At 42.1% G+C, this 25,410-nt stretch overlaps 1 protein-coding gene across 1 annotated transcript in view; it reads left to right on the top strand.

The window, feature by feature from the left end:
- The window catches only part of KPNA3 (karyopherin subunit alpha 3), a 91,585-nt gene that overhangs the window by 45,804 nt on the left and 20,371 nt on the right, over positions 1-25,410 (top strand). The window contains exons 3-10 of the mRNA XM_019529971.1: positions 6,272-6,361; positions 6,627-6,656; positions 6,748-6,800; positions 6,887-6,982; positions 12,697-12,782; positions 21,359-21,445; positions 21,826-21,995; positions 22,534-22,578. Coding sequence (XP_019385516.1) covers positions 6,272-6,361; positions 6,627-6,656; positions 6,748-6,800; positions 6,887-6,982; positions 12,697-12,782; positions 21,359-21,445; positions 21,826-21,995; positions 22,534-22,578 — 657 coding nt within the window. The remainder of the gene's footprint in view (positions 1-6,271; positions 6,362-6,626; positions 6,657-6,747; positions 6,801-6,886; positions 6,983-12,696; positions 12,783-21,358; positions 21,446-21,825; positions 21,996-22,533; positions 22,579-25,410) is intronic.

The raw sequence follows: 25,410 nt of genomic DNA, 5'->3' as shown, positions 1-25,410 counted from the left end.
TTAATGCAACTCTGGGCTATATTGATTTATTTATTTTAAAATATTTGTATCCTGCTCTTCTGCTTGCCCTAAGTACGCAAAGTGGCTTAGGCTTACCAACATTTTTTTTTTTTAAATTACATAATAGAAAAATAGTTAACTATTTAAAACCAGCAGAGTGAGCTTAGTCCTCTGGCCAGTGGCAGAGGCCAGACTATACTTCCCTTTGGCTCTGCAGTCCCAGGGCAACTGAGCAGCAAGTTCAGCGGTAGAGTGTTCTTTCTGGCCAGGGGTTGAAAGCAAGCTCCCTACTGCTTCTCCTTCTGACAGATGAAGCCAGACTAGAATAGACTAAAATAAAAATCTTTTCCCCCTTGTGTTGCAGGAACTCGGTAGCTCAAGTGAAATAGCAGATTTGTAAAAAAAGGCAAATGAAAATTTAAAGCTGCCAGGTCTGGGGGAAGAAGAAGCAGAATCCTTGCTTTCAGGATCACTGTCACCAGATATGCAATCCACCACGAGTAGCTGTTCAAGACAGTCAAGCTCTATATCAAGCTTTGTGGACAGAATGTCAAAAGAAAATCAAGAAAAAGCAGATGAGACATTAGCTTGAGCTATATTTGCAAGTGGTCCACCTCTTTTCATTACTGAAAATCAGTACTGGAAGGAACATTACAAATCAATTTGCCCATCATATCACATTATTGCTCATCATATTCTCTCAGAGAGTATGACAGAGTTCAAACAGTGGTTATTCAAAGGATTGGTCAAGCAGATTTACTGACTCCGATGTGAGAGAGACTGATATACAAGGAAAACTTTTATTGAACATTATGTTAGCAACACCTGAACCAATATTTCTGAAAGCAATTGCTACCAAATCTTCTCAGCATACAGGTGATTACATAGCCAAATTACTGAGTGAAGAGATTGAAAGTGCAGGTCTCTCTAGGGTGTGAGCCATTGTAACCGATGATGCAAATAACATAAGCTGTAGGGCAAATATTAAAGCAAAGTATCCTCATTTAATAGTATGTAGCTGTCTTGCTCATGGGTTGACTCTTCTGGCAAAGGACATAGTAAGTGTGAATACAGTGAAGACAGTATTGGCAAGCTGGAAAGCGATTGTAAAGGTATTGATAATCATCATGTTGCTAATCAGACTGAAGAAATTGCATAAAGGGAAATTGCAGAGAATCAGGGGAAGGAATGTGCATTTTTATTGCCAGGAGAAACTAGATGGAGCTCAGCTACAAAGTATTTGCATAGTTTGCTACACACAGAGAACTGTTTGCAGCGTGTGTCAATAGACGACACAGTATCCCAGATTATTGCTATGAACATTCGGAAGCAAATTCTCACCAACGATGTGTTCTGGGTTCAAGGATCATTCCGTTTGCTACTACCAATTTCAGTGGCTATCAAGAAACTTGAACCAAGTCTTTCAAATATTCCAGAGATATTCAAACAACTGAATGAAAATCTAATTGAGCTTTTGCCTTCTTCACCTCTAACCAAAAAAGTAGTAGTAGTAGTAAAACAAATGTTTACTCTGAGAGCTGAGTTTTGCTCTCATCCAGTTCATCTGGCAGCAAACCTTTTGGGTCCTCAACACAGGACCACATTTATCAGAAGATGAATTATCTACTGCTCTCGATACAATTATGGAAGTAGCTTAGAATGTCCCCAACATCGATGAAATAGCAATGATGATGGACATTGAAGAGTACCACGCAATAGAAGAACGTTGGAGCAAAGACATCATTTAGCAGGCAGTGGAGAATGTCTCCTCTCACCTGGTGGAAGGGATGCTGTAACACCTGACTGTTGTCCAGGATTCCTTTAAGAATCCTAAGCATTCAACCAACTGCAGCTTCATGTGGATGGAACTGGAAGGCTTTTAGCTCAATCAAGATAAAAAAGAGGAATAAACTAGCCAATGAACGCACCACTAAGCTTGTTTCTGTTTCTCAAAATCTCTTGTGTCTGGAGAATCAGTTGGAAGCAAAATTAGTGAAGAAGATGCTGTTGAAGTAGATGAGTAGACCACAGCATCTTATGCACAGTTCTTTGGGTGTGCTAAAATTCGTATGTCAATAGTTTTCAGTGCCTTCATTTTTTTTCCTTAAATTTAAACAAACAATGCAAGGGAAGTACATGCTATTGTGTATTTCTTTACGTTTTTACTAGTATTTCAATAAAAATAATTTCTTTCCATGTAAAGCTTTAAATTTGTTTGACTATAACATTTAAACCACATTAAGTGTACTGTATTTATTTTTTTTCCTAATCAAATATTTCATTTCAAATACTTGTGCCTATTGGGACATACAATTAACATGGGGGTACTTTTTATTTTTGTTTACTAAATATATGTCAACTAAACATGCTAAGTCAAGATTGTGCTCTATTTATGGCATTGGAAAATTTCCAGACATTTTCCAATTCAAAATTTCCAGACATTTTCCAATTCAAAATTTTGTGGAAAACCCACATCTCTGCCAGCCAGTCAGCCACTAGCCTGTACTGGTGCATGGGATTGTTCTGTCCTAAGTGCAGGACTTTGCACTTGTCCTTGTGTACCTCATGAGATTTCTTTTGGCCCAATCCTCCAATGTGTCTTGGTCACTTTGAATCCTAGCCCTACCCTCCAGCCTATGTACTACTTCCCCAGCTTGGCGTCATCTGCAAACTTCCTGAGTGTGCACTCTACCATCTTCAAAATTGTTGATGAAAATATTGAACAAAATTGGCCCTAGGACCAACCCTAGGGCATTCCACTTGATACAAGCTGCCAATTAGACATTGATCCACTGATTACTGCCCTCTGAGCCTGATGATCCAACCAGTTTTCTATCCTCCTTTCAGTCCGTTCATCTAGCCCCTAATACTGATGCTAGTGTCTGTGACTCACCTTGTCAGTATCATTCTGCCTTTCCTGGCGTTTGAGGGACATTTGTCTGTGCAGAAGTACCTCCAAAGGACTGTAAGTTTCAAAAAGGTCAAACACTTAAAGCTAGTTTCTTCCCCACCTTATGTCAGAGGTTTTTAAAACTGTATTGTAGTTTTTGGTCTGCCTTTTTTTTTTTTTTTTTTTTTTTTTTATAGCTGTGTCACCATCATCTCCCTAGCATATGTGTGTGTGTGTGTGTGTGTGTGTATTGCCAGCTCTCTTGATTTCATTCAGTAAAGTCATTCTGCTCCAGGAACGGTTGTTGGTTGCACTTTTTTCCCAGTCTTTTCAAACCCAAAAGATCTAATACCATATTTTGCACTCCTTATCCCCGGCCATGTAACTCCCTCTTGGTCTTCAGTCTCCTTTGTTCCTCCTGCATCCTTAGGGTTGTTCCATTCTCCTATGGTAGGTCTGGGAATGCAGCAGCAGCAGGGTCATCTTCTCCATATTCCCTGGTCTACAGACAGCCCTAGGGGAAGCAGGGCAGCTCCATGGATTCTTCACAGCTTTGCCCTCCCTGGGCTAGTGTTACATGCTTGGAGGCCAGAGGAGCTGAAATCTGCTCCTCTTTCACAGGGGAGGGGGAAGGAGAGAGGGAACATAGGTGTTCTTAGCTGCTGGGCGCTTCCTGCTCACTTCTCTTTCCCTTTTATGCAAATATTGCTACATTTCCTCTGAAGAATAAAGAATTATAGAAAATTAGGGTTGGAAAGGACCTTAGGAGGTTATCTAGTCCAACCCCCTGCTCAAAGCAGGACCAGCCCCAACTAGATCATTCCAGCCAGGGCTTTGCCGAGTTGGGCTTTAAACCTCCAAGGATGGAGAGTCCACCATCTCTCTAGGTAACCTGTTGCAGTGCTTCACCACCCTCCTGGCAAAACACTTTTTCCTGATGTCCAACCTAAGCTTTCCATTCTGCAACTTGAGAGCATTGCTTCTTGTTCAGTCATTTGCTACCACTGAGAAGAGTCCAGCTCCATCAGCTTTTGAACCCCCTTCAGGTAGTTGAAGGCTGCTATCAAATACTCACTCACTCACTCACTCACTCACTCTCTGTCTCTCTCTCTTCTTTCTCTCTCTCTTCTCTCTCTCTCTCTTCTCTCTCTCTCTCTCTCCTGCAGACCAAATAAGTCCAGTTTCCCCAGGCTCTCCTCAGAAGTCATGTGTTCCAACCCCCAATTCTGGAGAAGATACTGGCCTCTGCCAAGTCCTTATTTCCTTGTATTTTCCCAGAATGGTAGGAAGTGGTGAAATTGGCCATTAGAGTGTTTCCCCCATTCCCCCCACCCGAGCTAGAAGCAATAGCAAGGTTTAGAGCTTCTTGCATGTTCGTGAGACTGGCTCAGCAGAAGTCAAAATTACATTGCTTGTGATAAAATTGAAAGTTGGTAAAAACTGAGTTTAGGTTCTTGGCTAAAAATGGAAAAGGGTTGGCCTCGTGACTTGATGGCAGTCTGAGTTTGATTGAGCTTTGATTCCCTAAACTTGAGAGAGTAATTTTCTTCATTGTAGTCTGGACAGAAATTAAATCATCATAGGTTTGTGGAGACTCTTTTGAGTTGTTAGGCCCAGGTATTGTAATGGGTATGGTACTGTCTGGTTTCTAGAGTAGAATATAAATCTTTTCAGCAGTTGTATAAGAAACTGTCAACAAAAATAAGTATGGGTCCCTTACTATCACATTCTAACGTACAAAGCTTGCTTCAGAGCTTTTGTGGTATTTTAGGTTGACTAAATCCTGGTCTGAAAAGTGTCCATGTACTTCCATGTCTGATGTATTGTTTTGTTCATTTTTCAACTTAATATTTAAATTAGAATGGCACTTTTTGTAAACAGTTCTTCAGTCAAAGAGAGAGGGAATTGACCTCATGTTCTAATGTAAAAATCAAACAAGAGAGTCTCTTCCAATTTAATATAATTTAGAATAATCTGTATGTATTCTAAAGGGACTCTCAAGGTTAGGCTCACAGTATTCAGTAGTGTTTACGTATACCAGGTGATTGTTTGGGGGAAAGAAGGGGAGTGGATCATCTTTTTGAACATTGATCATGCAAATCAACTCAAATGTTTTACTTAAATTCAAGATGGAAATGTATAGTTCAGTTTTGGGAAACTAATTAAACTTTCTATTCAGCTGTAGATACTTATCTCCTATTTCTTTTTTGAATAATTGCTTAAACCCCTAGCATGCATTGAGGAAAGATAAGTACTAAATCTACAATTTTAAAAAGAGCTAATTTTTTAATTAAAAAGAAAACCATTGAAATGACAAAATATGTTACCCAAGAACAGTCAAATCCTTATGAGATTTTTATTTCTTTTTGGTAGGAAACTTACAAAATTATGGTGTATCCTGATTTAAGCACACATTGTGGGTGCTTTTAACATTGAAATTTGAACTTTAAGCAGCTCCTCTGAATAGTTACTAAATAAAGTACTAAGTTTCAGGGTGCCATGTTATAAGTAGAAACAGTTGTTTATACTACAGTGACTGGGGTTTATAAATGTTGGTCTGTTGGCGCATGTTTGCGTACACATAGGATTAAAATAGATGTAATGTGGATATCCGAGGCAGCTTGAAGTAGTGTTATTTACAAACTAATTTTAGTAGCCTTATTTCATTAGGTCATCATTCATTTCTAATGTGGTGTTAAATGCAAATATCCAAGTACAGCTAAGTGTACTATAAATTCACAGAGTTTTAACAGTTGCACCAAAAGGTCATGTACTCATGAGCATGCACATGTGGTTTGCAGCACCTCAAAGCAGATTGAAGTGCTGCAAACCACATGCAACGCATGTGCACCTGTTTGCCATGCTGCTAATTTGCAGCGCAGCAGGGCTTGGGTTTGTTTGGTTTTTTGACACTGGGGGATCCTGGTGTTAAAAAAACCTACCACTAAAAACAGCTGTGTGGCACGTGTCAGCAGCATGTGCTGCAAGAAAAGGAGCCTGGCACCTGTGGTGGCTCCAGCCTCCCCTTCCCTAGCTGGGTCACTTTGCTGCGCACTGCAGCAGCATATATTTGTGCCACTGTTATTTGTCCCATGGGAAACCTGTACCCCTGCAAGTGTGTGCTCTTGGGGATGCAACCAAAGTGTTTAATATCCATCCTCCTATAACCTATTGCACTGTTTTTTTTCAGTAATACCCTAGCTCTGTGATTACATGTGTGTTCTTAATTTCAAACCAAAAAAATGATTTATAGCTGGCTTGCTATAAAATCAATCTGAAGTTATAAATACCTTTTTGAAAGCAATTGTATCTAAATTACTTGATGGTATCAGTTTGATTAGTCTATACTGATCAGCATTAAAGTGTCTTTATTTTTTTCAGAACAAAAGAGATGAACATCTTTTGAAAAAAAGAAATGTTCCCCAAGAAGAAAGTTTAGAAGACTCTGATGTTGATTCTGACTTCAAAGCAGTAAGTTGCTTGATTCTGCAACTGCTTTTAAAATGTAATGGCTAGAAAACTTTTGTTCTTTTTTCATTTACTTGAATGATTTGAGTTTTGTATTCAGTTACAAAAGTATGAAATTGGACACACAGCAAATATGAAAGGGCATAATGCCATTGAAGTTAAGGTAGTTGCACTATACATCAGTGCTCAAATGTTTGTTCAAAAAGTTTTAATATTTAATTTAACTTTAGTCTTCCTGTTGCTAAGTAATCTTTCTCTTTTTTTCAAGCAAAATGTAACACTAGAAGCTATATTGCAGGTATGTTGAGTTATATATCTTCATTTTTTAAAAATTACCACTTAATGCCAATTTTGAGGTTTTTTAAAAGATTTTTACTGTTATATTACAGAATGCTACAAGTGATAACCCTGTAATCCAGCTGAGTGCTGTACAAGCTGCAAGGTAAAGAAAAAACAGTATGCATACTACTTACAAAAAGCACCTTTGATATAAGTTGTTTATTCATCTGTCATATTTTAATTTTACAGAAAATTGTTGTCTAGTGACAGAAATCCACCTATTGACGACTTAATAAAATCTGGAATTTTGCCAATCCTGGTAAAATGCCTAGAAAGGGATGATAAGTAAGTGTACAGTTTAAATTTCCTCCTTTCATCAGTTTCTGTGATTAAAAGCCAGTCTAATATATTTTTTATATTTTTATATATATATTTAAAAAATTATGGTCCAGAGCCAATGTAGTCTGTGGCAGTCTGTTTGCTTTTTTCACCTTGCATGTGTATAGCTGTGATTGATATGGCTGAAGGGACCTCATGAAGCAATCTTGTCCAACCTCCTGCTCAAAGCAAGACAGTCCCCAACTATATCCTAGCTAAGGCTTTGTATACCCAGCTCTTAAAAACCTCAAAGGTTTGAGATTCCACAGGCTCCCTGGGTTCCAGTGCTTTACTACTCGTCTAGTAAGAGAGTTTTTTGTAATATCTAACCAAAACCTCACCCATTTCAACCTGAGACTGTAATATCTAACCAAAACCTCACCCATTTCAACCTGAGACCACTGCTCCTTGTTCTGTCATCTGCCACTGCTGAGAACAGTTTAGCTCCATCCCCTTCGGAACTACCCTTCAGGTAGTTGAAGGCTGCTATTTAATCCCCTCTGTCATCTCTTCTACACATCAAATAAAACCAGTTCCCTTGGCCTCTCCTCAGAAGTCATGTGTCCCAACCCTCTAAATATTTTTGTTGCCCTTTGTTGGACTGTTACCAATTTGTCCACATCCTGTCTGTAGCAAGGTGCCCAAACTGGATGCAGTACTCCAGATGTAGCCTCACTAGTGCTGAATAGAAGGGGAATAATCAATTCTCTTCTATCTGCTGACAACACTCCTACCAATGCAGCCCAGTGTGCCATTAGCCGTCTTCACAACAAGGGCACACTGTTGGGTCATATTCAGCTTATTGTCCTCTGTAACTCCCAGATCTTTTTCTGCAGAGCTGCTGCTTAGCCAGTTAACCCCCAGCCTGTACCAGTACATGAGATTAGTCTTTCCCAGGTGCAGGACTTTGCACTTGTCCTTATTAAACCTTATGAGATTTCTTTTGGTCCAGTCATTCAATTTGTCAAGGTCTCTGAATCCTAGCCCTACCCTTCAACATATCTACTACTCCACCCAGTATGGTGTCATCTGCAAACCTGCTAAGAGTGCACTCTATCCCACCTTCCAGATTGGTGATGAAGGTATCAAACAAAACCAGTCCCAGGACTGACCCTTGAGGCACTCAGCTTGACGCCAGCTGCCAACTAGACATCAAGCTATTTGATTACTGCCCTTTTTAAGGATGACAATCCAGCCAGGTTTCTGTCCACCTTACAGACGGCTCATCCAACCCATACTTCCTGAACTTGCTTGTGAGAATTATACGATTTCCCGCAACAAAAGCCTTGCTAAAGTCAAGGTGCATCACATCCACTTCTATATCCAGAAAGCCAGTCATCTCATCATAGGAGACAATCAGGTTGGTCCAGCATGACTTGTCCTTGGTGAATCCATGCTGACTGTTCCTAATCACCATCTTCTCTTCCAAGTGCTTAGGAGTGGATTCCTTGAGAACCTGCTCCATGATTTTTCCAGGAACTGAGGTGAAGCTGATCTGGCTGTAGTTCTCTGGATCCTCCTCCTTCCATTCCTTAAAGATGGGCACTGCATTTGCCCTTTTCCAGTAGTCTTGGACCTCTCCCAATCACCACCAGTTTTAAAAGATAACAGTTGGCAGTTTTGCAATCACATCGGCCAGCTCCCTCAGCACCCTTGGGCACATCGTGTCCATCCCCATGGACTTGTACACATCCACTTTTTGTAAATGGTCCCTAACCTGTTCCATCACCACTGTTAGCTACTCCCCTCTCAATTGCTGCCAGGTGCAGTAATCTGGGAGCTGACCTTGCCTATGAAGACTGAGGTAATATTATGGATATAACTGAGATCATGAATATAAAACCTGTCAGCTATTTTTGAGAGTGAGGTTTTTTTTCTTTCTGTGCTGTCCAGGCAGCCTATCTGGAGGATGTTTTTCTAGCAATGTTCTATAGGCAGCTCAACTCAGAAACCTCCCTCCCTCTGCCTCCCTTCACTTCCCATCTCCCTTCTCCCAGACTTGCACATCCTTCATGTCTGCCAAAGAAAGGGGGCTGCATATTTTTTCAGTCTTTCTTAACTTCCAAATCTATGCTTCTGACTCCCTTAGTTCTTCCTACAAAAAGCAAGGCAGTGACACCATAGAGACTAACTAATTCAGAGAGACTTAAGCTTGTGTAAGCAATCTTGCTTTGTCGGCTGCTATAAATGGACCTGTAGAGTCTGCTCTGCTGTGCCTTCTGAATTGAAATTAACTAATCTTAACTCAAATAAACATAACTAAACAATAGCATCTCTTACTGCAAGTTGCATTTCATTTCTTGTTCTACATCTCCAGGCTGCCTGGTTCAGTAACTTACTATACAGTAAGTATGTATGCACTGCAGTCTGACTCCTCCTTGTGGGGAGAGCAGGAGAGAGCAAGAAGCAGCTGCAGGCAAGTCCCAGTAGGGCAGGGGTTCAGAAAACATTTGGCATGTGGCCACTACAATTCTGTGGCTGTGGACCATGGTGTACACACACTGCTGGCTTAACTACCACTTATTATTGAAGTGCCTAGTAGTGACATAATTAGAGTTGCATTCTAAAATGGAGCATATAGTTTTTCTGTAAAAGTAGGTGACACAGGCAAAAATTTCATATCCTGTGAATTTTCTGTGTAGCTTTCTATGTATGCTTTTTTTCTTCATACATTTTTAATATAAAGTCTTTTGAAATGGGCAGAATTCTTTTTGGGCAATTCTTTTCATTGTTGACTTGGTGTATTGATCTTGGTATGGCTAGATGCTGAATAAATGTTTTTTGTTAATTAAAGTTAGATTTAGAGTCACTTTCAGCTGTTGTTCATGTTGTTCTTAAAATTTGTGCTAATTTCACAAATCTGATAGCTGGGCAGGGGAATAGGGTGTGCAGAAGCCTGATGGTGTCATGTTGCATTTACATAAAACCTTTTCCAGGAGCTACAGATTTGTTGGGTAAACCCTTCTTTGTATGATAAAAATACATCAACAGAGAAGCATTGATGAATATAATCTTCTCTGTTGGCAGATACTTTTCTGTCCTTCCTGGGTCTGCATAGTCCATTCCTTTTCTAGGCCATCCTTGAACAGTAAAATGTCTAGGAAGTGAACGCACAAAAATCTTAGTGAAGCAGTCAGGGTCATGACTTATTCAACATAAGTCATGCTGGAAATCAAAAATAAAGCCATTTAACAGTACATACTCTCTACTTCTATACCCAAAGCAAGCCTCTTACTACAGCTGCCATAAACTACAGACAGTGTGCTATAACTTTCATTCTGCCTTCTTTTGTGTAAGTGCTAATGACAAACTATGAGCAGTCCTTTACCTAAATACTGTGTCTTATTATATCATGCTTATGCTATATTCAGTGTGTATGGTTTTAGATCATGGGTATCCTTTCCTAACACTTGCAATATTTCTTATTAATCTAGAGCCTGTTGAACAAGGTGTATAGTCCCCTGCCTTTTTAGGTTGAGTTGTGACAGGAGCAGCATCCACTAACCTCATTCCCATTCCAGTGCTGGCATGAAACACTAAATAATGCATTTTCAACACCACTTCAGTGGGATATAAGGCCAGATGGATCCAGTTAGTAGCAGTTATGGTTAGTGACTGTTGATACATGGTTGTGAATTGGTATGAAAACAGCAGAATCCCTTACCGTTAACTTGAGGGCACTACCACTTGTATATGTACCTATGAACATCTTGGAGGGTGGGGGTGGGAGTGAAGCTTTACTCCATGTCTGTGCTTCATGGCAACTGTTTATCTGAATGTTGATAACCTGGGGTAAGTAGAAGCTAGACCAGTATAAACTTAGACCTCAGTGAAAAAAGTCTGAATTCATGAGATCTTAACAAGGGCAGCAGAAGTCAAACGTTTTAGTGGTTTTCCTCATTTTTGCTCCCTGAACATTGCAGCAACAGCACGCTCAGTTCTTGTAAAGGTAATGGGAAACTGCGTTGTGAAACCAAATGATTACTTGAACTAGGCATATATGGAGTTTTGTTGTCTTGTTTTATCTTTGGGGTTACAAGCATAGTTGTTGATGCACCAAAATGTACCTTTTTAGGAGAAACATTGCAGTTATGGGTGTACTAAAAGATTTTTTTGAGCCAATACCAATAGCCAATTATTAACGAGTCATGCTGGTGGATACCAATCCACTTGTCGATATGCAGCCCAGCAGCTTGGAGAGCAGTATCTGGCTAGTAGGTCTGTCAGTGGTTTGGGTGAGGGAGGGGAAGGAATGTGGTGGGGGCAGATCCCTCTGCAGTGGGAGAGGGAGTGGGGCAGGTGCTGCTCAGCCAGGGCTGGGTTTGGGATGGAGCTGCATCAGCTGGGGGGGGGGCAGATCCCACTGCTGTGTGCACCCCAGGGGGGCCATGGGGGTCATGTACCCCCTGGATCTGTGTGCAGGGTGAGAGCAGACTGCCACTGTGTGTTTGGGGCCAGGGACTGCACCAGCTTCTTCCTGGTGGGGTGCTTGGCGTGGAGCTGTACTTGGGATGGGCAGTAATACTAGGAGGGGTGGCTATGGCAGAGGGGGAGGAGGGAGGGATACAGCCACCCCAAAATTCACTGTTGCCACCTCTGCCAGCATCACTGCTGCCCAGCCTGAGTGCTGTGCCCCCCCCACCCCCGGCTAGGAAGAGTCTGGTGTCGCCCATGGCCCCACCTGCCTTGCACACAGATCCAGAGGGCACATGTTCCCCATGGCTCCCCCGGGGATGTGCACACAGTAGTGAGATCTGCCCTCCTGGACGAGCCTCTCAGCTTCATCCTGTGTTGTACCCTGCCCTGCATAGGCAGTGCTTGCCCCTGCCCCAGCCCCACTCTCTCCCACACTGCAGGAGCCTCAATCTGCACTCCCTCCCTCCCATGCCCCTTCCTTCTCCCTGCCCCTTCCCCCCAAACAAACTTCTCAGCCAGATGCTGCTCTCCAAGTTGCTGGGCTGACCGAGTGCATGCTGAGGCTGTGCGCATGCACACAGCATTTATTGGCCACATCGGCCAAAAAAAGCCGAATACCAATAATGTAGATTTTCCTTTTATTGGTGCTGATACGATATGGACTGATGTATGAGTGCACCTCTAATTGCAGTTGTTTAAAAAGTACGTAAGATATGCTTTCAGAGTTTGGGAATGAACACATACACTGTAGCTCCATTGGTCAATTAGACATCTCTTCATATGATGGGCACCTGGACTTCTTGGTATATCAAAGTCAAAGGTCGTCCCAAGCACATTGGGCTTATGTAGTTATGTGCTAGCAGTTTCTGTAGCCAGTGGCGCATGAGAGGGATGTGTCTAACACTTTTTACCTCCCCCAGCCCCACCTGAATCAGTTTTTTGTGTTGCAGCAGTCAGCTTCTGTAACTGATAAGGCTTTAGGAAATACCTTTTTTTTTTTAGTTCTCATCTTCTAATGGTTATCCCCTTAGAAAAGACTAGTTTTGTATAAAATTTGTACTTGCTTTTCTTCATTCTTGTTCCCCTAAATTTCTACAGTTCCTCTGAACTCTCTGCAGACTATTCTCACTTCTTGAAAATCATGCAGCATAGTGTACTGTAAGCATTTACAAGTAATAGCAATAGAAGTAAACTTGTAAATCTACAGAACACATTTAAGATTACCTCTTGACTCTTTAAAATCGTTGTTTTTTTGTTGTTTACAGTTCTTCGTTACAGTTTGAAGCTGCATGGGCGTTGACTAACATAGCATCAGGCACTTCTGCACAGACCCAAGCTGTGGTACAGTCTAGTAAGTACTAAAAGTTGCTTATTCTTCAAGCATGTCATGCAGTGATGAAAGAAAAGACACCCTTTAAATATAAAGTTTTTATATTAAAACTACTGAAGAATAAATTATTATTTCTAGCATCTTTCTACCAGAGATGTGGCTATTTTTTGTAACTAAGAAGCTATTTGCCAGCAATTATTTAAAATGAAGAAATTCTGGCTTGAATTGTTACCATCTTTTCTTTCCTTACTGGATTCAAGTTATACTGTATCACAGAAAGTGTTGATTCTTTGTCATTCTTTGGTTGATTTCCTAAATGAAGTGCTAGTGTTCTTCATATGACTGGAACCAAGAGGCTTGATGAGCAGTTCTTTGAGTACTTGTCCGTGTGTATTCCATTGTGGGTGCATATGCACCTCCGACATTTTACCATATCAATACCCATACAGCACGTATGCACCTTCCTCTCTCCTCGTGATCCGTGTCAAGGGCATAAAGCCTGGGCGGGCAGTTGTTTTGGCTAGAGGGCAACTTAATGAATTTTGGTGAGCTGTTGAGGGCTGCATGCACAATTTTTTTTTTTTCACAAGATATTTTAACAAACTACAGATATAAAAACAAATCATACTAAAAATCAGACATCTATTATAACTTTAATTTTATTTCATAAAATATTTTTGTCCTTATGTTCTTTTAGTAGTGTGTATATATACAGAGGCAATTAAATAGTTCCATATAAAGTCTTACTCTTGTATATTATTGTATATTATGTGTGTCACGGGGTGGGTGGCATATGGGGTGGATATGCACCTGTGCGGGGAGTTGTTCACACTCCAGGTCCCCGGAGCTGGCCAAGGGTTGGGGAGGAGAGGGAGTGCATGCAGCAGAGCTTGTCCAGGCTGTGTGGTGCAGGAACAGTCTGTGCCCTCCCATCCAGCCCATGGTGCTCTGCATGGGTCCAGTCGCCACCCAGGGCAGCCCACGCCATGTTCCTGCCCACCCTGGCCCCAGCCAGTGCACACAACTTCCTAGCGGGACTGCTCCTAGTGGCTGCAGCTGTCCAGGTATTGCTTGGTTTCCCCCACCCCCAGTGGCTTTTCCTCCTCCTGCTGCAGTGCTTCAGGCAGCACAGGGAAGCCATGGGGGCATATGCCAGGCAACTTGCATCTAGCCATGCAGAAGGGAAGCTGCAGCTTGGGTGGCTTATATCCTAGCATGTTGGGCTCCAGTACCAGCTGCCTTCCACCAGTGTAATGAGCAGAAACCTGGTTGGGTGGTGGTGCCTGGCACACGTCCCCATAGCTGCCATTGCTATTTGGCCATGCAGCAAGGGCAGAAGGAGTTGCTGCTGGACGTGCAGGTAACAGAGGAGTATTTGGGTGGCTGCAGCTGCCCCAGGAGCAGCCCCAGGGAAGCTGTGTATGTTATCCCAGTGGGGATGAGCGGTGCAGGCTGCCCCAGGCAGGAGTGGGCGGGTCTTGGTCCCATGTGCAGCCACAGGCCGAATCCAATAAGTTGGCTAGATCCAGCCGGTGGGCCATATTTTGCTCACTCCTGCATAAAGGGCGGTGCACATTTCCTGCGCCTCAGTTCTCCTCTCAGCTGCCTTGGCTGAAGCAGGTGAGGTTCTGCAGTGTATTTCAGACCACAGGCTTGGTTTATGGCTGTTATTGAGAACTTACCTGTTCTTTTCTTCTCCCTTTTGCTTTTATAACTTTTTTAGTTGACTTCTCTCTTTCTTTTTGTTTGTATCTGCCATTTTTCAGTAAGGCCTGAAACTTTGCTAGTCTGTACCACATGGTTTTTCTGAGTGAAGCTTTTTTTTGTCCTTCCAGTGGTTGGCATAACTTCATCTGAGCTGCTCAGTTTCAAGATATGTCTGTCTTGTGATAGGCTTGGGCTTACTATGGACACACTGGCCTTGTCTACATGAGATGCTGACTGCACAACAGCGTCATGTGGCAAAAACCATGATGCAACACTACTGCTTAGTACTGTTAGGCTACTGCACAGTCAGCATCACAAAAAAGGCATTCCTTGATACTACTGGACAGTAAGTCAGGTTACTGTGCTGTCATTCAGTACTTGTTCATACAAGTATTAAATGACTGTGCAGTAACAACAGTGTAGTCAGCATCTCATGTATACACAGCCACTAAGTACTTTTATTTTATGTGGGAAATGAGCTCTTTGCAAATTTATCATTTTCTCTTGGGCTTTGGAAGACTGACTAGACTCCAGGTTTATCTCTGGGTTGGCTTCTGACCCTGGAAGGTACTTATTTGGGTACAGACTGTCCAGAGATGTAAATTCCCTTTTGAGAAGATCATCTTCCAGGGAGTTGCAGGGTCAGTGATGGTTCTAGGAGAGACCCTGGGCCTGGGACACCTTGAGGAGGATTTGTTTTGCCCTCGTCTCACTCCTCTGAGGTTTGCAAGCCCACATGTTAATCCTGATAAGACCATGGTGCATTTCAGCATTCCTGCCTGGTGTCAGAAAAACTACATTTTCAGTGCTTAGAAAGCATAAGGCTAAGTGCTTAAGGCCTTACTTTGCTTTTCCTCCAATACTTAGCTGTCATCAAACCAACACTCCGGCACCACAGCTGGAGCCCTTGGTGCCAGTTGTTCCACAAAAAAAGTGTCTCAACAACTCCCTGCCACTTGTTCTGGTCCACTGTTTCCTGTGATGATGCTATGTTTGATTGTCAGCATTAAATGCAGTCTTTGCTGCATTTCTTAGCCTCACAGGTACTGATCCTGGATCTGTCAGTGGGAACCATCAGTTGAAATCTTCATGTCTGACATTTCAGAAGAGTTTGATTCTAATACACTAGCTCCCTTGCCATCCTGCTTGGGCTTTGGAACTCCCTTGGAAAGAAGAATTGGACCCCTGGATTCCCCTGTCATGTCATGAGTTTTGGTCTAGTGGCTGTCAAAGCCTTCCTGGCTTTGTCCCTCACTCAAAGAAGAGATGGCAGTAGTCCATCTCAGAATCACAGGCCCTCTCTTCAAACCAGAGGTTTTGTCTCCCTGGAGCTAGGACCACTCTGGTGGAAGAGCTTCCTGATCTTAAATCACCACCACCTTCCTCTACTGAAGGGATAGTCATAGCTCTTTTTGCACTGGAAATGGACCTCTTCAGTGGTTTTCAGGATCTCATAAGGGATGGTGGCACAAGCTTTGGGGATTCCATTGAAAGAGATTGGCTCTTCACATAGCCTGGTGGATGTTTTGCATTGGTCTACATCTAACAAAGCCACTCTTCCCAGCAGTGAGGATCCAGCCAGGATAGTATGGCAAATATTGGTCTCCTTTGCCCCAGTCATGCAGAATTTTGACTGATGGTACCAGTTTCCTTTCAGAGGTTCAGAATGTTTCTACACACACGTGCTCTCTTCCCTAATTATAGCTGCAGGTAATGAGAAGGTGAGAATTTTGTAGTACTTGCTTGGGATGAAGTTTTATTCCTCTGCTAGTCTGCAATTCAAGGTAGTTAGTTGTCAGGCACCTATAAGCCAATATAACTTCAGAATTTGTTTGGTTAGCAGTCTTTGTTAAGAGGTTGCCTCCAATTCTTGGGAAGTCTTTACTGTGTTCCTTATAGGGAAATAGCTAGTTTACAGAATTTCCCTACAAACTGCACTAGAAGCAGCTGCCACCTGCACTTGAGTACTGGCCACAGTGAATGTCATGAGGCAGTCTCTCTGGCTATATGGCTCTAGTTTCCCAAAGGATTTTTTAGAATATGCTAGAATGGCAGAGTTTTTCAGTTCCAAGAGAGACTGTGTATGTCCTCTAGGGCTATCTTCCAGTCTTTGGGGGTCTATGCACTGACCTCAGAGAAGAAGTATACATACAAGCCTTTTCAGCTAGAGATCACCTCAGCATTTGCCTTCTGCTCTGCCCTTTCTGTATCAGGGCACCTGAGAGTGAGCCAGCACTTTCACAAAAGGCAGTGTCCTTCATCACCACCTTCCTCCACTCACCATTTTCTAAGCAGTAGAGAAAACCTGTACTAGATGATCAAGAGGGGCAGTCCATTCCCCATGAGTCCTTTCTCTCTTCTTTTTTGTTTAGCTCTGCTTGGCCCTGTTCCAGCATGCCAGAGACCATATCATGGCAGGTTAGTGAGTCTTAGATGCACATTGTGGCTGTTTTATACAATCTAGTTCAGCATGATACCTATTCCAAACTCCTTCCCATCCTTTTTCAGGGCCTCATCTAATGAGATTTGGCTTCAGCAAGAGGCCTGCTTCATAACTTTGGATACCATAGAAGGAACTGCTATACAGCAAAACAGAATTGAATTCTGTGCTCATTACTCTGATCCCAAAAACCAAAGGAGGATAGCACTTGAGCATAGATTGAGCTCTTCTAGCTGCAAGCTCAAGTTTAAGGTGGCTTTGTTGGCCCCCATGATCCCTTGTCCTGGAATTGGTTCACCTCTCTTGACCTTAAGAATGTGTCTTTTCATACAGTCATCACATCTTTAGACATATAATATCTCCAGTTCATGGTAAGTCAGAACTATAAGGTCTTCCCATTTGGACTGCCAGTGGTCCTCAACACCTTCACCAAGGTCCTTGTAATGATGGTAGCAACCCATCCCTGAAGGTTGTCTTATATAGACATCTAGCTAGCAAAAGACAAGGAAGCTTTGAACTATTCTGTGCTTGTTCCACATCCTGGGCCTCATAGTAAGCTCCCAGAAGTTGAAATAGCCCCAGTCCATGACTGGATTTCATGAAAGCTGTTGTAAATTGTTTCAGCCAGAGCCTACCTTTCTCAAGACTGATTGTTTGCAGTCCTGGCAGGACCTCCTCATAGAGCTCAGGGGCAATTTCAGCAACTTGCCTGTCCATCCTGGATCATGTGACCTCTTCCATCTGTTTGATGTTACTTACTAGATTAGATTTTGGAAGCAGGCATATGTGGTTAGAATCTGTCTCTCTTCTAGGAGAACACCTGGATACGGAAGGATACAGAAGTTATCTATTCACGTGCTTATTAGGTCTATTCTTCAGCATCTTCTGGGGGCAGGAGACAGTTATTTCATCACAGGCATCATTTATCAAGTTGGGGGGCATTAGCAAACAGCCTTCATGTGGAGAATATGGATCCTGAAGGGGTCATCCTGAAGAGAAGCTACATTTTAAATATCTAGAAACTCAGTGCAGTCCACAGGGTTTCTCAAGCATCTCTTCATCATTACAGGGCATCATATGCAGTTTATGATGAATACTACTGCAACCAACTTTTATAACAAATAGGGAAAATGTACAAAAATGCATTCATCATCTGGAATTGGTGTCTTTATCACCAGGGATCTGGGTTTTCCATCTCTAACCGGAAAATGGAAAAAAATGTAGATTTTCCCCTTTACCCAAAGAAAACACGGATTTCTCATTTGAACAGAGAAACCCATGGATTTTGCACTTTTCCAAACAGTTCTCTTCAGGCTGGCAGAGTTCCAGGTTGCAAGGGACTGGGGAGAGCAGGAGGAGGACAGTAAAGCAGGGGGTGCCATGTGCATGTATATTCACATGGCCACCAGGCAGCCTGGAGAGCAGCTCCCTCAGGTAAGTTGGGGAGGGGAATTGAGGCCGTCAGGGAGGGAGGGAGTTGGGCAGGACTGGGGCTGCTGCCCAGCTAGGTGGTACATAGGGCTTGGGGCCCAGGGCCCCAGAATGCAGGGTGGGGCCGGCTCCCTGCCACTGTGTGTACTCTTGGGGGGGCCCAGGGGAACCCATGCCCTCCAGATCTGTGTGCAGAGCAGGCACAGACTTGGGCTCCCTGCCCTGCAGCCATCTGCCAGGGCCTCAGCCCAGCAGGTGCAACCCAAGATTGTGGGCCACGCAAGGGAAGCTCCTTACCACTGCAAGCTCTGGGCTGCCCTGGCAAGGTGTCACCTGCCTGTGCTGCCACAGCAAGGAGCACAACCCTGTGCCTCTGTCCCCACTGCTGCTGTGCAGGTAGGGGACACCTCTCCAAGGCAGCATGGAGCTTGCAGTAGCAAGCAGCTTTTCCATGCAGCCCAGCTGTGCCCTGCAGTGCTGGGTTGCATCCCCTGAGCTGAAGAGGCTCTGGGATAGGGCAGCAGGGCAGGGAGCCCATGCCTGCAGTGGGCAGCCTGTCCCTATCCCGCACACATCTCTGGGGGAGCCAGCCCCACCCCCCACCCAAGGCCAAGCCTGGACCTACATTCTCTGAGCTAAGGAAGCAGGGAGAGCTCTGACTTCCCATGATAAAAAAAACAAACAAAAAGCAAAAACCCAAAATCAAATACCAAAATGTATAGGTATTTAGAGTTTATTTTATTATAGTGATTGAGATACTGGTAGGCTTCCAAATTGCTTTAAAATTGTAAATTTATCAAGAAAACATTGTGTTCAGCTGATACCTATATATATAGTGGCCATTCATTTTAATCACAGATTTTGGGGTGTTTATCAGAGAATTTACAATTTCTTTATCACAGTTTGTGATTATTTTTTTTTTTATCAGGGAAGACCAGGATCCTTATTTATCACCTGGCAGCAATGCACCTTCTGGGTCTTAAGAATACTTGAGTAGATGGTCTTAGCAGGCTCTCCTTCACAAATGGGATATCAAGGATTTTGTCCTGTAGGCTAGCTGTATGGTAGTTGGCCATTTAGAGGTCCAAGAGCAAACCCATATGAAGCAAGTACCAGATTAAGTAAATGGGATATACTTTAAACTTTCAACTGAGGTGAGGGTTCCCCTTTCTGCAGTTCTTTTGTGGTTGCACCCCTGGTTGATGTTGAAAGCTTATTGCTGATAGTTTGATTTTTTTTTTTTTAAACTTTTTGCACAGCTGTATTTTACTGTGCAATTATTTGCATTATGTACCTAATCCAAAACCCATGGAAATCAGTGGAAGTTCTCCCATTGACTTTGGTGGATCATGAATCAGCCTTAATTTTGAATTTTACAGAAAAACTCTTCATGTTTTAATTTTAACATTTTAATGGTGAATCTCACATGTTCAGGTTATTGTTCAACTAGAAGACAGATTTTTGCAAAACTGAATTAAGAGGGCAGCTACATAGTTTCAGAACAGCCAGTACTAGATGTATAAAGTTAACTTTTTAAATTGCATTAACTTGCAGAATGAAGTCAGAATTGCAGAGAAACAGCAAAATCTGAAGATCGTGTCTACAGTTCTCATGTCTCTTGAGGTTAAACAGTTTTTCCACACAATTGTCGTTACACAAATTACCCCATGAGACTATCTATATTCCTTTGTCAAGTTGAGCAGAAAAAGTACAGTGATTCTTTTTCTTACAAAAAGAACAAGACATGATGTCTAGATGCTCTTGACATTATGCATGTTTGGTTTTCTCCTCTACTGCTAATTTTTCTTTTCCAAAATGTAGTACTGTCAAAGTAAGCTATTTTTCCTCTAGCTCTTATAAAATAATTATGGATGCATTTTTTTGAATTTTCTAATCACGAGAAGGCTAACATGAAATATTTCATTGCCTTCTCAGAATGTGGCAAAGTTGTGGAATCTAATATGAACTATTTACTTTAAGCCCCCCAAGTACTGGAGGTTGGCTTTGTGTTCCAGTCAAGTTCCACAATGTAGTCTTGGTTGTCAGGAAAGGGATGCAGGGGATATTCCATCAGAGTGGGAGAGCTGTGGATCAGTGATACTGAATTTCACAGGCACTCGGGAAGGAATGCTTTTAAGTGCTGATATGCTGAATACCCTCTTAACTTACCTATTGAAGGATACTGCTGTGATACTAATCTTTAGGTAATTTTATCAAATTCTTTTGCAATTCACCTAAAGTGTGTACAATTTTTCCGTTGATCTTGCTCATTCATGGCCTCCAATTATCTCATTAAATGACCAATAGTAATTGTGCCTTTTTTTTTTTTTAACAATTTTGTTGCATATTATTCTGTAAAAAATGTACCTTAATTTCCCTAGCTTGAATATTTTAGGATTTACAGAATACAGTGGGTAAAATACAGTCTTATTCATCAGTATATTGGTCGATTTTTAGTTTCTTTAACAGGTCTATAAGATAAAGTAAGATAGTGAACAAATGAAAATAAGCTTTCCTTTCAAGAAATGAGCTGGTTGAGGGGAAACTGGATAACTTAGGGGAAGTACTACTGATATGGATTATTTTTATCCCTGTGTCATCTGTTCAAATGCAACACAGTTTGTTGAAAACATTAATCACCAACTAATAGCCAGTTGGTCTCTGATGGAACTTGACTGTCTTGCTTTGTAATGCATACTTATATCAACTGAAATTGCTGGTATTGTAGAAGGCAGAGAGATTTTGACTGTGTGGGGCAGCAAAGTTAGTGGTTACATAGTGTGGCATTTTCTTCAGGTCTGGAATAAAACATGTTAAGAGTTTTAGATACAATCTACATCTGCAATATTGTATCTAAGTGTATAGTGGTCAGATCAATATTTTTTTAATCTTAATTATCAGCTGCTATTACAAATTTAAATTATTAATACTCTGTATAAATATTTAATAACAGACCAAAATACTACATACTATTTCAACCACGTCCCACTAAAGCTAGTCCAATCTGTTCATTTTATAGATGCAGTACCACTCTTTTTGAGACTACTCCATTCACCACATCAGAATGTTTGTGAGCAAGCTGTTTGGGCCCTTGGAAATATTATAGGTAAGTGTTAACTGTATTTGTAAAATAACTGAAATTAAATCAGGGACCACTTAATTTTTTAATCTGACTTTTGAACACTGGCATTACCATATAAGACTATGTTTCCTCTAAAAGCTATAATTTAATATAATATTTCACATGGCAAGAATACATACTTATATTCTTATTCTTATTTTTGAAGAGTTAGTAGCTTCACTTGCTATATGAAATTTTAATAGGATAAATTTGTGCCTCCTATAATTTTATTTAACAGCAACTTTTGGTACCAGATTACTGATGAGGAAACATAGAATTTCAGTATCCCAACCTAAATCATTGCATACATTTCAAGGTTTCCCATCTTGAATGTAATTTTTTTTAAACAATTTTCATTTCTGTAGGTGATGGTCCTCAGTGTAGAGATTATGTCATATCACTGGGAGTTGTCAAACCTCTTCTGTCCTTCATCAATCCCTCCATTCCCATCACCTTCCTTCGGAACGTCACATGGGTCATAGTAAATCTCTGCAGGAATAAAGACCCCCCACCGCCTATGGAGACAGTTCAGGAGGTAAATAAAGAATTATAATGGCACAGATAACTTTTATACCTTAATTTTGGGTTAGGGGCCAAATCTTTCATGTGGACACATAAGCTAAAACTTTCATAAATGTGTATGACACTGCCTGGTTGTTCATTTTAATTGTTACATACGAGAGTGGATACTGGTTACCCGATCTTTAACCTGAATTACGGTAAAGTTGTCAAAAAAATTCAAAGCTGTAGAATGTGTTTACCTGTGCAGTTATTTACTCAGCAGTTTCAGACTTGTACCAAACAAGAGACTACTATAAACATGGTTCTGTACATACAAGTAGTTATTCAAATGAAATTACTTTCAGTGAAGCAGAATGTAAGTAAACTAGTAATCTTAGAAATTTATGAAGCATTTGGGGATACTTACTTATTAATTCTGTGCTTATTCTTAATGTATTGGTAATTTAACATCAGCTCTCATAAGTAGCTGGGGAGATCACTGTAATTGTCTAAATAGTGGCTTTTTCTGCAATGGAGAAATGGCACTAAATTTTGTGAACTTTTTTTTCCAGATTTTGCCAGCACTGTGTGTTCTCATATACCATACAGATATAAATGTAAGTAAAAATGAAAGTGTTGTCCTACATTTTAGGCACTTGTGTGTATATTTTTTTTTTGCGGGGGGGAAGGGGAGTCCTTGGAGATTAAATGAAAATTGGATTTACATAATAAGCTTGTTTTTTTTGTTAACCTGGGTATATTTAAGCGCACACAATAAAAATGATAGTGGATGCATCTACACATACTATTAATGTACCTGAATAAACTCTGGTGCAGCGCGCATCAGAGTTTATTGCTTCCAGGTACAGCATTTACACATGCACCGGGGACCGCAGCACGTTTTGCTGGGGCAGAGCAGCCCTGCTGGCAGGGGCCCAAGGTGTCAGTGTGCCATCCTGGAGCTGATCTGTCCCAGCTCAGCGTGCTGCAGAGGGCCTGGCTCTGGGGCCTTGTGCTTAGCCACAGTTGTGCAGCTTGGCCTAGGCTCCTTGAAAATGCCAAGGCTAGCGACAGTGGATGTGCTTCGAAAGGAGAACTGGAAAATGGTCTGGGTAATGTCTAGCCCAGTGGTGGCCAACATTTTTGGTAGGCATGTCACATGAGTCCTGCACCCTCCCCAAGTGCCACTCCAATCCCCTTCCCCTGCCTGGTCTGCTGCTCTGTTTTGTGCTTCCTGTCCGATCTGCTACTGTACTGCTTGTTCCTTCACTGATCTTGTGTGCCCCACACAGAAGCTGCCTGGGCCACTCGTGGCATGTGTACTGCAGGTTGGCCCCTTTAGCCTAGCTTCTGCTTTGTTGCTTGGAAGGAAGAGATACAGGTTCAGACACCTTTCTGGGTGAAGGGGGCCTATTAGCCAGGTCTCCTGCTCCTCAAGTGCCCTATAGGGCCAAAACATCATAAGGCTCCCCACCTGGTAGTCATGATTTTTCTGCAACTAAAATTTTGGGACTTAACCTGCCTTTATGCAAGTATCTGGGCGATCCTGTTCTTACACCTGTAACAGCCCCTATTAGCCATCCTCTTCAGGATTTGAATACCAGACCTTCATCACTGTAGCGCAGGCTTAACTGGCAGTAAGAGGGCTTTATTTAAGGGCTTTACAGAAGAATATAAGAAATGCCATTTGCTAATTCAGACCATAGGTCCATCTAGCCCAGGATCCTCTCTCTCACAGTGGCAGTGTGTGGATGATGAGGAGGAAGGTGAATAGGGTTTGTCCAGAATTATGTGGGGTGTGTCCCCTGGTCCTTTTATTAGTTTTAAACCTACTATCTAATAGTTTGATTTCCCCCCCCCCCATCCCCAATTCTAGTATTGAGACATCCATAGAATCAAAGAGAAGTAGAGCTGGATGGGACCTCGAGAGGTCATCTAGTTCAGCTCCTGCCTGAGGCAGGATCATCCCCATCAAAGCCATCTATACAAATCCATTATCTAACCTCTTAGCAACTGCATATACATGAGAATCTCTTAAACCCACCAATTCCAAGATTTAAATCTAGACATCCCACTTGGAGAACATCCGTTCGGCTTGAGCAAGACTTATTTAACCTCCAAGATGCCTGGATGCAAGATTGGCTCAATTCCCCCTCTAATACAGAAATATCATTACAATTCCCACCATTACACCAGCTGGTTTTGATCTCCCTAGACATCTTTGGTTTTCTCTAAACTGAATCAGTACAGGACATGGCAGATGTGGATTTCTGTTACATTGGTGGGGCTGGACTAGTTCACCGAACTGACCTGTGATTGCAGCACCCTTTTTCAGACTTCGAATCGCATCACCTCTGAATGTTCTCTTTGTCGTTTAATGGAACTGTATTGGAGCTGCACAATACTACACCTAAGGCAATCAGCTGGTTGCAAAATTTGGACATAATTGTGAATATTTTTCGTTTTGCTTTGTGATTACTGTATTATATGCTAAATAAAAAACATAATAAAAAACCTTTTAGCAGAACTACAGTCAGCTTGGATGCAACACATAACACCCTAATGTGCCACAGGTAAAGCAGGGTGACCAATGTCCTGCTATTACAAAGGCAGGAAGAATGCCCCACCCACTGTTACAGAGGAAGAAAAAACCCCACAGCCTGTACCAATCTGACCCTGAGAAAAACTGCTTAGAGAAAAATTGCTTCTAACCCCAAATAATGGCAACCAGGCTGACCATGACTGGAGGGGCAAGACTCTCTAGCCCTTCAGGCTTAAGTTCCAGCAGGAACATTGGCACACCCCAGTCAAAAGCCCCAGCCTTGGCTGTAGCCAATACCCAATGGTTTTGAGAAAAGTTTTAAAAAACAAAAAAGCTCTGATACATGTAGCATTTGAGGGGGCTAGAGGGAATGAAGTTCCCTCCAGCCCCATGCAGCAGCTGACAAAGACCAGAAACATGGAAAGAACATAGATGAGGGATTGGCAGCATTTTTGGGCAGTGTGTCAAAAACACCCGCAACTTTGACTCATAAAATGTTGGTGTGCCGGGGTGGATGGCAGGGGAGTTGAGGGGCCCAATCTTTGTTGTGGCTGTGCAGCCATGGACCCTTTCCTGCCATCTGCCCCGAGACACATGTGCCAACCAAAATGCCTTTGCATGCCACACTCTGGCACCTGTGCTGCAGGTTGCCTACCCCTGGCCTAGATCTTCCATAATCAATGGCTGTCCAGCCTCTCCTTGAGCACTTTCACTGATAGACAGTCCATAACTTCCCTAGCGAGTCTATTCTGCTGCCTCACTGATCTAACAGGTTTAGTTTGGATATCAGGAAAAACTACTATTTTGCTGAAACTTCAGGCCATTTGTCTGTGTTCTCCTCTGTGCAGCAACAGAGAAGATATGCTTTCTGCTATCATGTCCCCTCTTAAGTACTTTTCCCACAAAC

Source organism: Crocodylus porosus, unplaced genomic scaffold (genome assembly GCF_001723895.1).
Source record: "Crocodylus porosus isolate Cpor-Errol unplaced genomic scaffold, CroPor_comp1, whole genome shotgun sequence".
Classification (NCBI taxonomy): Eukaryota; Metazoa; Chordata; order Crocodylia; family Crocodylidae; genus Crocodylus; species Crocodylus porosus.
The sequence above is the reverse complement of the archived record's forward strand: the minus strand, read 5'-3'. Positions and strand labels throughout refer to the sequence as shown.